This window comes from Daucus carota, chromosome 6 (genome assembly GCF_001625215.2).
Source record: "Daucus carota subsp. sativus chromosome 6, DH1 v3.0, whole genome shotgun sequence".
In the NCBI taxonomy this organism is placed as follows: domain Eukaryota; kingdom Viridiplantae; phylum Streptophyta; class Magnoliopsida; order Apiales; family Apiaceae; genus Daucus; species Daucus carota.
Window position 1 is genome coordinate 8192463 of NC_030386.2, and position 13869 is coordinate 8206331.

The 13869-nt window shown below is 39.9% G+C and overlaps 1 protein-coding gene and 1 non-coding gene across 2 annotated transcripts; one reads left to right on the plus strand and one right to left on the minus strand.

Annotated features, from left to right (window-relative positions):
* Nucleotides 1–5618: 5618 nt before the first annotated feature.
* LOC108225825 (uncharacterized) lies at nt 5619–6086 on the minus strand. Its single transcript, XM_017400780.1, has one exon. It carries the CDS (start codon nt 6084–6086, stop codon nt 5619–5621), a length of 468 nt encoding a protein of 155 aa, XP_017256269.1.
* Nucleotides 6087–10443: 4357 nt separating this feature from the next.
* Nucleotides 10444–10550, plus strand: LOC135147429 (small nucleolar RNA R71). The gene has a single exon (XR_010285006.1). It is a non-coding gene; the product is annotated as a small nucleolar RNA R71 (small nucleolar RNA).
* Nucleotides 10551–13869: the final 3319 nt, after the last annotated feature.

Here is a 13869-nt window from a genome sequence, read left to right on the forward strand (position 1 = left end):
TCAGAGTTATGCCTTATCGATATGTGATGGTTGATAACTAATCAGATAACACGAAACTGATACACGCTAACCGTCGTTATACGTGCACCATACTGCTACACATCCACAATTAAGATAGAAGGTAAACAGACACCAATTATGCTTAGACCCTATATGTCTATAAGATTTGAAAACATAACGGTGGAAGAACAAGTTATCTATCAAGATTACATAGGACGATGCAAGATGGTTTAAATCACACCATTAATCATGTATATCGAATACATAATCCTATGTTCGCATGGCAAGTTCTAAATCAATATATCCACTATCGCTTCAATAAAGATTAACAAACAATCTAAGATGTTAGCTACGCATCCAAGACGAATAAGCACAACCAATACGAAGAAATCAACATTCATCACACAAATAATTAAGGCAAATTAACTACTGAAATCCATATATAAATCCGCTAGAATCCCACGATAATGATTAGTTCATAATCGAACTTCTCATCATCATAGGTTGAATGTAAACATGGTACTGAATATGAAAAACAAAGTCAAAGTAATAGAATAAGAGTTAAGAAACAAATCTGAAACGAGCATCCAAAGTTACGCCTACTTCGAAGAATTACAAAAGTAAAAAGTATGAAATTCGATCTTGATCTTTTCTGTAGCCGTCACGTGCTCCTTAGAATGTTTCTAGGTTATATTTTTAGTTCCCCAAGCCTTTCTTTTACTTCCCCAGTGAACGGGCCTTCAAACGGATCAAAAACGGTCAAAACGGGCCAGAAATCCCGCCCAGAGTGTGAGGCGGGCGCCTCACAGCTCAGGCGGGCGCCTCACAAGTGAGGCGGGCGCCTCACAATGGCAGAATGCGTACCCGACACTTATTCGCCCATAACTCTCGCCTCGTGCATCCGATTGCTTCACCGTTTTTTTTCAATGAAAGCTATGAGTCTCCTCTTCGTCCTCCTTCCAAGAAACCTACACAACACAACACTAAAACATATCAAAAACATCAAAAGCTTGAGGCCATTTCATCGTTTTAAGTCAAAACGAAGGCTTCCAAGTCGATATGAAATCCACTTATCACACCCCCAAACTTAAACCGATGCTTGTCCTCAAGCATAGGCACAAACACAATTACTACTAATGCTTGAATGCAACTAAATGCCTACATCTGAGCGAATCATGAAGTGTAATCCTTGTTAACATAGAATGTTATTTTACACAAACTATAATCAGCTACATCTTTCTCTCTTCCTTTTCCCTTGCTTGACTCTGAGCTCTCTTCTTTGACCAACTTCTCAGTTTCCTCAACTTGAGACTTTCCCTTGTCCTTGACAGCATCATCAAGAGATGCAACTAGAGCCACAGATGAATGCCCTTTCTTTTGGCTTTTCTCAATTTCTTCATCTTGTTCCATTTCAAGCTCATAAGTCTTTAAAGTTCCATACAGTCTCTCAAGAGTATAGTCTTTGAATTCTTGTGTGTTTTTTAGAGAGACTGTCATAGGTTTCCATTTTTTAGGAAGAGCTCTTAAGAATTTCAAATTTGAATCCTTAACTTGATATACTCTTCGAAAGAGTTTTAGACCATTTAGCAGTTTTTGAAATCTGTTAAATGTGTCACTCAAACCTTCACCAGACTTGAAATGGAATGACTCATATTGTTGAATCAGAAGCTGCATTTTGTTTTCTCTTACTTGCTCGTTCCCTTCACAGATGGTCCTGATGGTGTCCCAAACTTCTTTGGCACTAGTGCAGCTGATAACACTATCAATCATCTCTTGATCCAAACCATTGAACAGAAGGTTCATGGTTTTCTTGTCCGTGTGCACTTCTTCAGTATCTTCTTGAGAATACTCATGGATAGGTTTTGGAATCATTTTACCTACCATATCTTCACCATCAGCTCCCATACCTGTGCAGACCTTCATTGGGACATGAGGTCCTTTCTCAATGCAATTCACATAGCTTTCATCAATGGACAACAAATGCAGATGCATTCTCACTTTCCAGTGAAAGTGGTTGTCTTTGTCAAGAACAGGAATCTTCACTCCAGCATCCTTCTTTCACATCTTTCTCTAGCAGTGTTGATCTTTTTCCCTATTTGTTGGGAACCTGGCTCTGATACCAATTGTTATTTTACACAAACTATAAGAAAGATTGTAGAAGGGGGGGGGGGGTTGAATACAATCTTTTACGCAAAAAAAAGATTCAAGAACGAACACTTTAAAACAATAAAACAGAAAACACCAAGTATTAATAATACGGGTGGATTGAATGATCCACCCGTGAGATTTTATATAGAAGAATCTGTGGATTGATTTCAATTCGCACAGCTGTTGCTTTCTGAAATGTCTTCATCTTTGACCATCATCTTGATTTTATCCAGATTGCATTGCATGAGATAAGAATGTTTCTGCTTCTTCTTTATTTTCCTAATCAGGCTTCCATGTCTATTTTAGTGTAATTCGATCAATGTGATTTTCGATCCATGTGATTTGTCGGACTTAAGCTCTAGTCACTTTCAACTGCTCTTTGCTTCATCAGTTGAAAGTTCTGGTTACTTTCAACTGCTCTTGACTTCATCAGTTGAATGTTGTGCTAGCCTCATCAGTTGAATGACTTACAGACTTCATCAGTTGAATTTTGTTCTAGTCTCATCAGTTGAATTCCTTAGCATCATCAGTTGAATACTTTGTCTTCAGTTGAATGCTTGGTTTTCATCAGTTGAAACATGATCCAGTCTTCATCAGTTGAATAGTTACATCTCATCAGTTGAATATCCTTCACTTAGATAAAATTACATGGCATTGGATATTTACAATTAGCCATCCTATTCTACCCATCCGTTGATAATTCCCAAAGATAAGAAATATAACAATTACAACTGAAATTTGATAAAGATTCTAAGTAAGACATGTTACAAAATGTTTATGTTATTATCAAAAATTATTGATTCCTAACATAGAATCCTCAGAATATGCAACATTCTCGGCATTCATCTCTTTCACATATTAGCCATGTTCTCTTCCACTACAAGTGTGAAGTGCATCGTGTGTGCTAGCATGCTCTCTAGTGAAACAAAACAAAGACCATCAAACTTCAACAGAGTCCTCACTATGAGCCGTTAATCAGAATAAGTTTTAAACACTTCTTTACTAAATAGTCAACTACAATTTAGGGTCAATAAAGAATTTCTATGCCTCTCCTAATTTTTTTCTATTTTTTTTCTTTTTCTTGCTAAGTCAAAGGTTAGGACGCTTCTCAGTGTAAATGAGTCACGACCGCCATTCGACTTTGCTTTTTTTTTTCTTTTTTTTAATCAAGTAATTCTCCAGTAATCAAGGGTTGTGAAAAGTCACCAAGAATTTGCTTATTCCAGCACAAGTACATGGATCGTCCCTTTCACATGACATTGCATTCTACCCATTGATCTCAAAGGAATAAGATTTACAAACTCTAAGTTCAAAAAGGGAATAATCCTAACTCTCCGCCCGACTCAACGCGAGGACTCAAGAAATAAGTTAGTCTAAGTCTTATCTCTAGAGCATAAGTGTAATTACAATTTACACACAAGCAGTTTCCAAGTAACAAGGCATCACATATGAGCAAGACTACTAGCCAAGAAATTATGCACATAAACTCATCATAGGACATCAACTTGGAACACAACTTCACGATTCATGCAAATGCAACTATATGAAACTACTAACACATACTAAACACAAGCATATCTATATATAAAAAAAAAACTTACTAATATGCAAACAATATGGGATAATATGCTAAACTATATGCAACATGCAACCTATATGAACACAACTATATACTAGTCCTTAGATTACCACCCCCAAACTTAAAATCTTCAATGTCCTCGTTGAAGGTGATAAAAAGGATCGAATGTACCTAGAAGGAGTCGGAATGATCACTCTCCCCACCCTCATCGGGTGAAGAGTCAGCGGGAGGATAGACCACGCCAGCACCAAACACAGGCCACTCAATGTCTACTCAAGTAGCACGAAAAGCAGTCCCTAAAGCCTATGTCAAATCCTGAGCAAATCGACTATGCATATCATGCATAGTATCCATACGCCGTGCGAGCCTCCTGTACTGAGAATCACTGAACCCCGAATGCTGAACTATCCGACGAGAAGGCCCTGTTGTAGCTGGTGGACGGCGCGGAGGTGACTGATGGCGTCCTTCCCCCGGACCCCCAAAAAAATATCCCCACCCCCTATGATGGGGTCTGCCAATGCCCTCCTCAGGCAACCTCTCTATAAGAGTATGATCAATGGGAGCGCTTGGCAACTGTAGCTGCTCATCATCGGACCAACGAACTCCCACCGTAGTACATAACTTGGTCACAATAATCGCATGAGGTATGGCCCCTCTCGTGCTAGTGGACAAGAACTTAACAATATTCTGATGGATTACATATGCAATGTCCACATATTCACCACCCACAATCCCATATTATAATATAGCACGAGCAACAGGTACATCATGTGGATGTCCAGAAGGCATGATATTAGCACAGATAAACAGGTTCCAAGCTCGGGCATACCTGTTCATGGCAGAAGCGGGGAAAGATAACTTCTCATTAGTGGAAGGATTAGTCTTCCACTCCGTGCCCAGGACACATAACCCACCGATGATTTGATCCAAATCCATTAAGCGCTTTGATTTCCGAACCCAATCATCCTGCGTGGGCTCCATCTCCGTACCCCCAACAATTCGGCGTATCGCCTCCAAAGTATAATCCACGTCATACCCCCGAACCACCGAGTACCCGTTTTGATCCGCCCGAGCATTGGCATAGAACTCCCGTACAATGCTCATCGGAATTGGCCCCGGTGCCTCACAAAACGATTCCCAACCTCTTTCTTGAATCATCTGTACCAATTCCCCATCACCCGGTGAAGGTAAGAAACCCCTCTCCTTAGCAATTGGCTTCCCCAAAAGTCGAGTAAATTCCGCTTGGGCCTCCGGAGATGTGAACTTGTTAACCCCGGAACCCATACCCGAAGAATCCGAGGATTGGGCTTGCACACTACTACTCTCGGCTCTTCTAGCTCTCTTGGGTGCCATTGAATTGAAAGTATGTGTAGTGGTAGAGAGATTTGGTGAAAAGAGATGAACTGGGTTTAGATGTGTATGTATTGGTGTATGTATATGTATATAATGGTTGGGTTTGAATGGGAGAGATTGTGTTGTGTTTAGGGATTATGTGGGGGATTAGGGATTGTAACAAGAGTAGAAGAATGATGGGGGAAGGGGTTTTGGGCTGCTGTAACATAAGAAATCGAGAGGAGCAAATTTTTTTTTTATATATAAAACGCAAGTAGCTACTGGGCACGCCACGCCGGCGCTTCGCTCGCGCGGCCGCCTGGCGCTGGCAGTGCGTTTTTTTGATTTTTTTGCTGATTTTTTTTCTTTGCTTGGCTTCTGGTGGTTTGAGGCGCCCGCCTGGTGTGTGGTGCAGCCGCCCCAATCCACCAGAGTGCAAACACACGAAAAAGTTTCTAACACCTTTTTTTTTTATAAGCAAAAAGAAACTCGAAAACACGTGGGTTGCCTCCCACGAAGCGCTTGTTTAATGTCATTAGCTTGACGTAAAGTCCAAGAGTTAGACAATAGTGAGGATGGTGCTTACCAACTCGCGATGCACCGGTCCTCCGAAATATGGCTTCAATCTCTGTCCATTCACTTTAAATGATTCTTCCGGTGTTGTTTCATATATTTCAATTGCTCCATGTGGAAACACCGTTTTAATTGTGAAAGGACCAGACCATCTGGATTTCAACTTCCCTGGAAAGAGTCTGAGACGAGAATTATATAGTAGATCTTGTTGGCCAATGAAGAACTTCTTTTGCACCAACTTCTTATCATGCCATCTCTTGACTTTTTCCTTGTAAAGTTTGTTGTTCTCGTACGCCTGAAGCCTGAACTCGTCGAGTTCATTTAATTGAAGCATTCTCTTCTCACTAGCCGCTGTCATATCAAAATTCAACTTCTTTAAGGCCCAATATGCCTTGTGCTCTAACTCCGCGGGCAAATGACATGCTTTTCCACAAACCAACTGAAAAGGCGACATCCCCAATGGCGTCTTATACGCCGTTTTATAGTCCCACACGGCCTCATCAAGCTTCAATGCTCAATCTTTTCTCGAAGGACTCACAACTTTCTCTAGGATTCGCTTGATTTCACGATTAGATACCTCAGCTTGCCCATTCGTTTGAGGATGATAAGCCGTAGCAACTCTATGATTGATACCAAACCGTTCCATCAGCGCTGTGAACTTGCGATTGCAAAAGTGTGATCCCTCATAACTGATTATAACGCGAGGAGTACCAAAGCGAGTGAATATGTTCTTCTGAAGGACACTGATGACTACTGCAGCTGTGTTGGTTGGTAAAGCCTTGACTTCAACCCATTTGGATACGTAATCCACAGCAAGAAGAATGTAGAGATTATTGCAAGATGAGATAAAGGGTCCCATGAAGTCTATACCCCACACATCAAAGATTTCAACCTCAAGAAGTACATTGAGGGGCATTTCATCCCTTCGAGAGATATTACCAACCCTTTGACAACGATCGCACTTCAACACAAACTGATGAGCGTCCTTAAAGAGCGTAGGCCAAAAGAACCCTGCCTGCAGAATACGAGCAACTGTCTTCTGTCCTCCATAGTGTCCTCCATAAGTAGAGTCGTGGTAAGCTTGCAAAATTCCTTCAATCTCACTGTATGGAATGCACCTTCGAATGATCTGATCTGAACCTTGTCGAAACAAGAATGGCTCATCCCAACTATACCACTTCACCTCATGAAGAAACTTTTTCTTTTGAGCATAAGACAAATCAGGAGGAATGACATTACTCACGAGATAATTCACTATATCCGCAAACCACGGCTCTTCTTCTTGGACCCCAAATAACTGTTCATCAGGAAAAGACTTGTTGATCAAGGTGGTGTCTTTGGAGGCACGCGCTTCATCTTCCAACCGAGAGAGATGATCAGCCACCTGATTTTCAGTCCCTTTCCTATCCTTGATCTCCAACTCGAATTCTTGAAGCAAAAGAACCCAACGAATCAAACGAGGCTTCGAGTCTTTCTTCGACACCAGATACCGAATGGCAGCATGATCGGTGTAAACCAACACCTTCGTCCCTAGCAAATAAGACCTGAATTTCTCGAATCCGTAAACAATAGCCAGTAGTTCCTTCTCCGTGGTAGTGTAATTCAGCTGAGCACCATTGAGAGTCTTACTAGCATAGTAAATCACGTGAAAGATGTTACTCTTTCTCTGACCAAGCACGGCTCCCACTGCATAGTCACTAGCATCACACATCATCTCGAAGGGCTCATTCCAATCAGGTGCAGTAATAACGGGTGTTGTGGTTAATTTCTTCTTGAGAGTTTCGAACGCAGCCAAGCACTCTTCATCAAATTTGAAGGGCACATCCTTCTCTAACAAGTTGCACAAGGGTTTGGTGATTTTAGAGAAATCCTTGACGAACCGTTGATAGATTCCCTCGTGACCAAGAAAACTCCGAATCCCCTTTACTGAGATTGGTGGAGGAAGATTTTCAGTTGTCTCCACCTTAGCTTTATCTACCTTAAGACCCTTGTTAGAAACTTTATGCCCAAGAATGATGCCTTCTTGAACCATGAAGTGGCATTTTTCCCAATTAAGAACGAGATTAGTTTCCACACATCTTTTTAGCACCATCGTCAAGTTGCTCAAGCATTCATCAGAAGAATACCCGAACACAGAAAAGTCATCCATGAACACCTCAACATTAGTACCAATCATCTCGGAGAAAATAACCATCATGCATCTCTGAAAAGTTGCTGGTGCACCACAAAGTCCAAAAGAAAGACGACGGAAAGCAAATGTGCCAAAAGGGCAAGTGAAAGTGGTCTTCTCCTGATCCTCTGGTGCGATACAAATCTGATTATACCCTGAATACCCATCAAGAAGACAATAGTACTCATGACCGACCAACCTATCAAGCATCTGATCAATGAAAGGCAGCGGAAAGTGATCTTTTCTGGTGGCTTTATTGAGCTTCCGATAATCCATGCATATTCTCCAACCTGTGACTGTTCGAGTCGGAATGAGCTCATTCTTCTCATTAGCTACCACGGTCATACCTCCTTTCTTAGGCACACATTGAACAGGGCTCACCCAAGAACTGTTCGAGATTGGATAAATAATGCCAGCATCGAGCCACTTAAGAATCTCCTTCTTCACCACTTCTTTCATGATTGGATTGAGTCTTCTTTGATGTTCAACAGTGGGTTTACTACCCTCCTCGATCAGAATTTTATGTTGACAATAAGAAGGGCTGATTCCCTTGATATCTGCAATAGTCCATCCAATGGCTGATTTGAACTCCCTAAGAATTCTCAAAAGCTTTTCTTCCTCGATACCTGAAAGGTTAGATGCATAAATTACAGGTAATGTAGAAGCTTCGCCAAGAAAGGCATACCTTAGGTGTTCGGGAAGTTGCTTAAGCTCAAGTATAGGAGCTTCAACACTAGAGGGTTTCAGCCGTTCATGAGAATCTTTCAACTCGGATAACCCAAGAGATTCAATTGGAGGATCCATCCGTCTTCACCAAGGAGAAGCATTTAAGTATTGAAGGTGTTCTTCTTCCTCCTCATCTTCGAATTCTGAGTCACCTGATAGAACTCTATCCAAGATGTCAGTTTTCAGCCTGTTATCGATTTCCGACTGAGCTACAGCTTCGAGAACATCCACTTTAAAGCACTCCTCCTCGTCCGATGGAAGTTTTATGGCATTGAACACGTTGAAAGTGACCATCTGATCTTGAACTCTCATTGTGAGTTCACCCTTCTGCACATCAATCAAAGTCCGCCCTGTCGCAAGGAATGGTCTTCCCAAGATGATGGGAATCTTCTTATCTTCCTCAAAGTCGAGAATGACAAAATCAGCAGGGAAGATTAGCTTATATACCTTTACCAACACATCTTCAACTATCCCCCTTGGATATGTAATCGAACGATCAGCCAGTTGCAAAGACATATTAGTGGGTTTCAGCTCCGGAAGACCAAGTTGCATGAAAATAGACAAGGGCATCAGATTGATGCTAGCTCCCAAATCACATAAACACTTGTCGAATGACAATTGCCCAATAGTACACGGGATTGTGAAACTTCCCGGATCTTTCAGCTTCGGGGGCAACTTCTGCTGCAACACAGCACTACACTCCTCGATCAAAGCCACAGTCTCCAATTCCTCGAGTTTGAGTTTCCGAGATAGAATACCTTTCATGAATTTAGCATAACTCGGCATTTGTTCTAGAGCCTCCGCAAAAGGTATGTTGATTTGTAATTTCTTGAAGACCTCTAGAAATTTAGCGAATTGTTTGTCGAGCTTATGCTTCTGCAGTCTCTTTGGAAAAGGGGGAGATGGATATACTTGCTTAACCCCAATATCAGCTTTAAGACTAGACTTCTCGGCTGATTCCTTGATTGCTTCCTCGTTGATTTCATCCTTGTCAGCCTCAACAACAGTTTTTTCACTATCAGACTTAGATGAGAGCACGGGTGTTTCAACCTGTTGATCACTCTCTTCCTTGTTTTGCTCTGTTGCTGATTCTTTTTCCTTCGTAACCTTTCTAGACCTCAGGGTGACAGCCTGTACCTGTTCTTTCATCTCTTTCTTGCCCGGATTGGCCTCGGTATCACTAGGAAGGGTTCCTTGTGGTCTGTTAATCAACACGTTAGCAATCTGCCCAATCTGGTTCTCCAAGGTCTTGATTGACACCGCTTGGCTTTTAACCATTAGTCTTAATTCTTCCAATTCTGATCTTTCATTGGAAGACTGTCCAGCCACCCCATGATTTTGTTGCTAGAATCCAGGTGGATGGAATTGCTGCTTCGGTGCAAACTGTTGTTGAAAACCAGAGGGGTTGAAAGGTCTAGCTCCCTGCTGCTGAAACTGTTGCTGCTGTTGTGGCATGAAGTTCTGATTGTTGCTCCAGCTGAAATTCAGATGATTCTGATTATTGGGATGATAAGTGGCAGGAGCTGGCTGTTGAGGCCTCTGGAAGTTGCTCACAAACTGAGCGGATTCACTAGATATAGCACACTGATCAGAAGAATGTGCACCAGCACAAAGCTCGCAAACTGAAGGTGGCTGCTGATTTCTCAAGTTTACCAAAGAATCCATCTTCATAGTGAGAGCCTTAATTTGAGCAGTCAATGCTGTAGTAGCATCAACATCCAGAATCCCTGCTGCTTTGCCCTGATGAAGACGCTGAGTAGGATTCTGATATTCATTTGCACCCATCATCTCGATCAACTCATAAGCCTCCTCATAGCTCTTAGCCCATAGAGCTCCACCTGATGCTGCATCGAGCATTGGCCTCGATTGAGGACCCAAGCCATTATAGAAGCAATTAATAACCATCCAATCAGGCATCCCATGATGTGGGCACTTTCGAAGCATCTCCTTGTAGCGTTCCCACGCTTCACATAAAGTTTCACCGGACAGCTGAGAGAATTGAGTGATAGCATTCCTGATTGCAGCTGTTTTGGCCATAGGGAAGAACTTAGTAAGAAATTTCTGAGCCAGATCCTCCCATTTCTTAATAGATCCTGCAGGGAGAGAGTGCAACCATCCCTTAGCTTTATCCCTCCGAGAAAATGGGAATAGCCTCAATTTGATGGCCTCGTCACCCCATTGAACTTGAAAGTGTCGCAGATCTCAATGAAATCCCGAATATGCATATTAGGGTCCTCTATCGGAGAACCCCCAAACTGCACTGAGTTCTGTACCATCTGAATAGTGCTCGGTTTGATATCAAAAGTGTTGGCCTCGATCGCTGGCCTGACAATGCTTGACTGAATATCATTGATTTTAGGCTCAGAGAAAGCCTTAAGAGCCTTAGTATCATTCGCAACTGGTGGTCGATCACCCATTGTAGTGTTCACTTTCGTTTCTGCTTTTGCCAATGCTTCTTTACGGGCCTGAGAACGTGTTCGCATACACGTCACTCAAGTACCTTAAACACACACAAACGAAATAAAAGTGAGAAAAGAATCCAGGTCATTGAACTTTAACGACCACTGATGACAAGCTCATAAACTAAAATATAACACCGAGTCCCCGGCAGCGGCGCCAAAAACTTGTTCGCACAAAATCACGCAAGCGTACGTGGTCACAAGTAGTATAGAATCAAATTCAGTTCGTTCCCACAGAGACTGGTGTATTCAGAAATATGCACTTATGCACCAATGTATGATTATTATTCAATGCTTAGACAAATAACAACTTGGTTGGTTTTATCTAAATTAACTAATTAAAGTCGAATTATAACTAAGTGATTAACTGGATTACTAATGAGAATAAAACATGGGATTCTAACTTCATTATATACTTCCTTCAGAGTTATGCCTTATTGATATGTGATGGTTGATAACTAATCAGATAACACGAAACTGATACACGCTAACTGTCGTTATACGTGCACCATACTGCTACACATTCACAATTAAGATAGAAGGTAAACAGACACCAATTATGCTTAGACCTTATATGTCTATAAGATTTGAAAACATAACGGTGGAAGAACAAGTTATCTATCAAGATTACATCGGGCGATGCAAGATGGTTAAAATCACACCACTAATCATATATATTGAATACATAATCATATGTTCGCATGGCAAGTTCTAAATCAATATATCCACTATCGCTTCAATAAAGATTAACAAACAATCTAAGATGTTAGCTACGCATCCAAGACGAATAAGCACAACCAATACGAAGAAATTAACATTCATCACACAAATAATTAAGGCAAATTAACTACTGAAATCCATATATAAATCCGCTAGAATCCCACGATAATGATTAGTTCATAATCGAACTTCTCATCATCATGGGTTGAATGTAAACATGGTACTGAATATGAAAAACAAAGTCAAAGTACTAGAATAAGAGTTAAGAAACAAATCTGAAATGAGCATCCAAAGTTACGCCTACTTCGAAGAATTACAAAAGTAAAAAGTATGAAATTCGATCTTGATCTTCTCCGTAGCCGTCACGTGCTCCTTAGAATGTTTCTAGGTTATCTTTTTAGTTCCCCAAGCCTTTCTTTTACTTCTCCAGCGAACGGGCCTTCAAACGGATCAAAAACGGTCAAAACGGGCCAAAAATCCCGCCCAGAGTGTGAGGCGGGCGCGTCACAGCTCAGGCGGGCGCGTCACAAGTGAGGCGGGCGCCTCACAATGGCAGAATGCGCACCCGACACTTATTCGCCCATAACTTTCGCCTCGTGCATCCGATTGCTTCGCCGTTTTTTTTCAATGAAAGCTATGAGTCTCCTCTTCGTCCTCCTTCCAAGAAACTACACAACACAACACTAAAACATATCAAAAACATCAAAAGCTTGAGGCCATTTCATCGTTTTAAGTCAAAACGAAGGCTTCCAAGTCGATATGAAATCCACTTATCATTGAAGCATTGATGGAGGGATCCAAAGAAGTTGGGGAAAACATATACAATCTGTTGATTTTGTTATACATATATGTATTTATGTATCTGTCTTTGGAATTTTAAAATTATTTATTTTAATAAATAATAACAATAACAATAACAATAATAATAATAATAATAATAATAATGTTTTCATATATGTTGAGTTTACATAATAGTATGCCTCGCATGTTATGTATGTAGATTTTATATAATACGTTGCGAAATAATGTATTTGGTTATAAATATCTATATAATTAAGTATACTTTATTTTAAATCTTTAAATGTTTTACTTAGTCAAAAAATACTGCTATAAAAAGATAATGTGTACGTGATTTGAAAAGTAGTGGGGTGATAACTACCTACAAACCTAGGAGTGGGCTTTATCTAATTTGTAAATAAATAGACATGTACCAAGTACATTTTCGTTTGCCCGGCAATCTTCTATCAAGATATGTTTAACTGTACATCTTCTTTTTATACACATACATGTTTTTTAATATTATTCTATAGTTTTGCTATGCACTTTAACTATTACTACTCATGTGATGTTTGATTTTTAGCTCGGTTAAATCATCCCCCTTATTTTATAGAGCATGTTACTGTTTGCATTCTTTGTACAAATAGGTCAATGATATTACTTTCAGAATGATTAATAAAATATTCTTTCCTAGAAGATATTTACTGCTTTCATATTTTATTGGTCTATCATGCGCTCCCAAAGTTATGATTATATTAAATGTGCATGCTTACGCATTAATGCTTTTGTATATTAGATTTTAAATATAGTATGATGTTAATGGATTAATTTTTTTTATACATATAAAGTCTGAAGATTTTGGTTCGTAAGAAAATAAATTTTTTAAATGATTTATACATGAAATGCCATACATTATTTCAATTATTTTGGAACAATGATGCACGGTTTTACGTTTTAGTTGAATTGATATATTCTTTAATTTTAAACTATTATATGATTTTGTAAATTGCATGTTACTAAAATGTGATTTTGTACTAAAGTGTATTACGTACTTTCTTTTCTTATCTACTTTGACTTGTTGAGAAATATCAAAATGCTATATGTTTATTGTTAACTAGTATGGTTCAGCACTGTATAGGCTATATATATATTGAAGTAATACTGTTTACGCCTTAACATTATATATGGATCATTTAGTAATTTTAGTTGGTTTATTAATGTAAACGTAGGTTTTGTTTGGCAATATTTTGGATCACCATTTTTGCAGCTAGTGTAACTTAACTTTTCAGACTTGCCATTTTATCTATTTAAAGCTTTATTTTTTTTTTAAATGTTTGGATCAAGTTAAATATTTTAGATGTAAGAATTCTGAGTTAGCTCTGACT

Bases quoted from the DNA above. Each gene is read 5' to 3' on its own strand.
- LOC108225825 (XM_017400780.1), bottom strand. From the start codon at position 6,086: ATGTCGCCTTTTCAGTTGGTTTGTGGAAAAGCATGTCATTTGCCCGCG.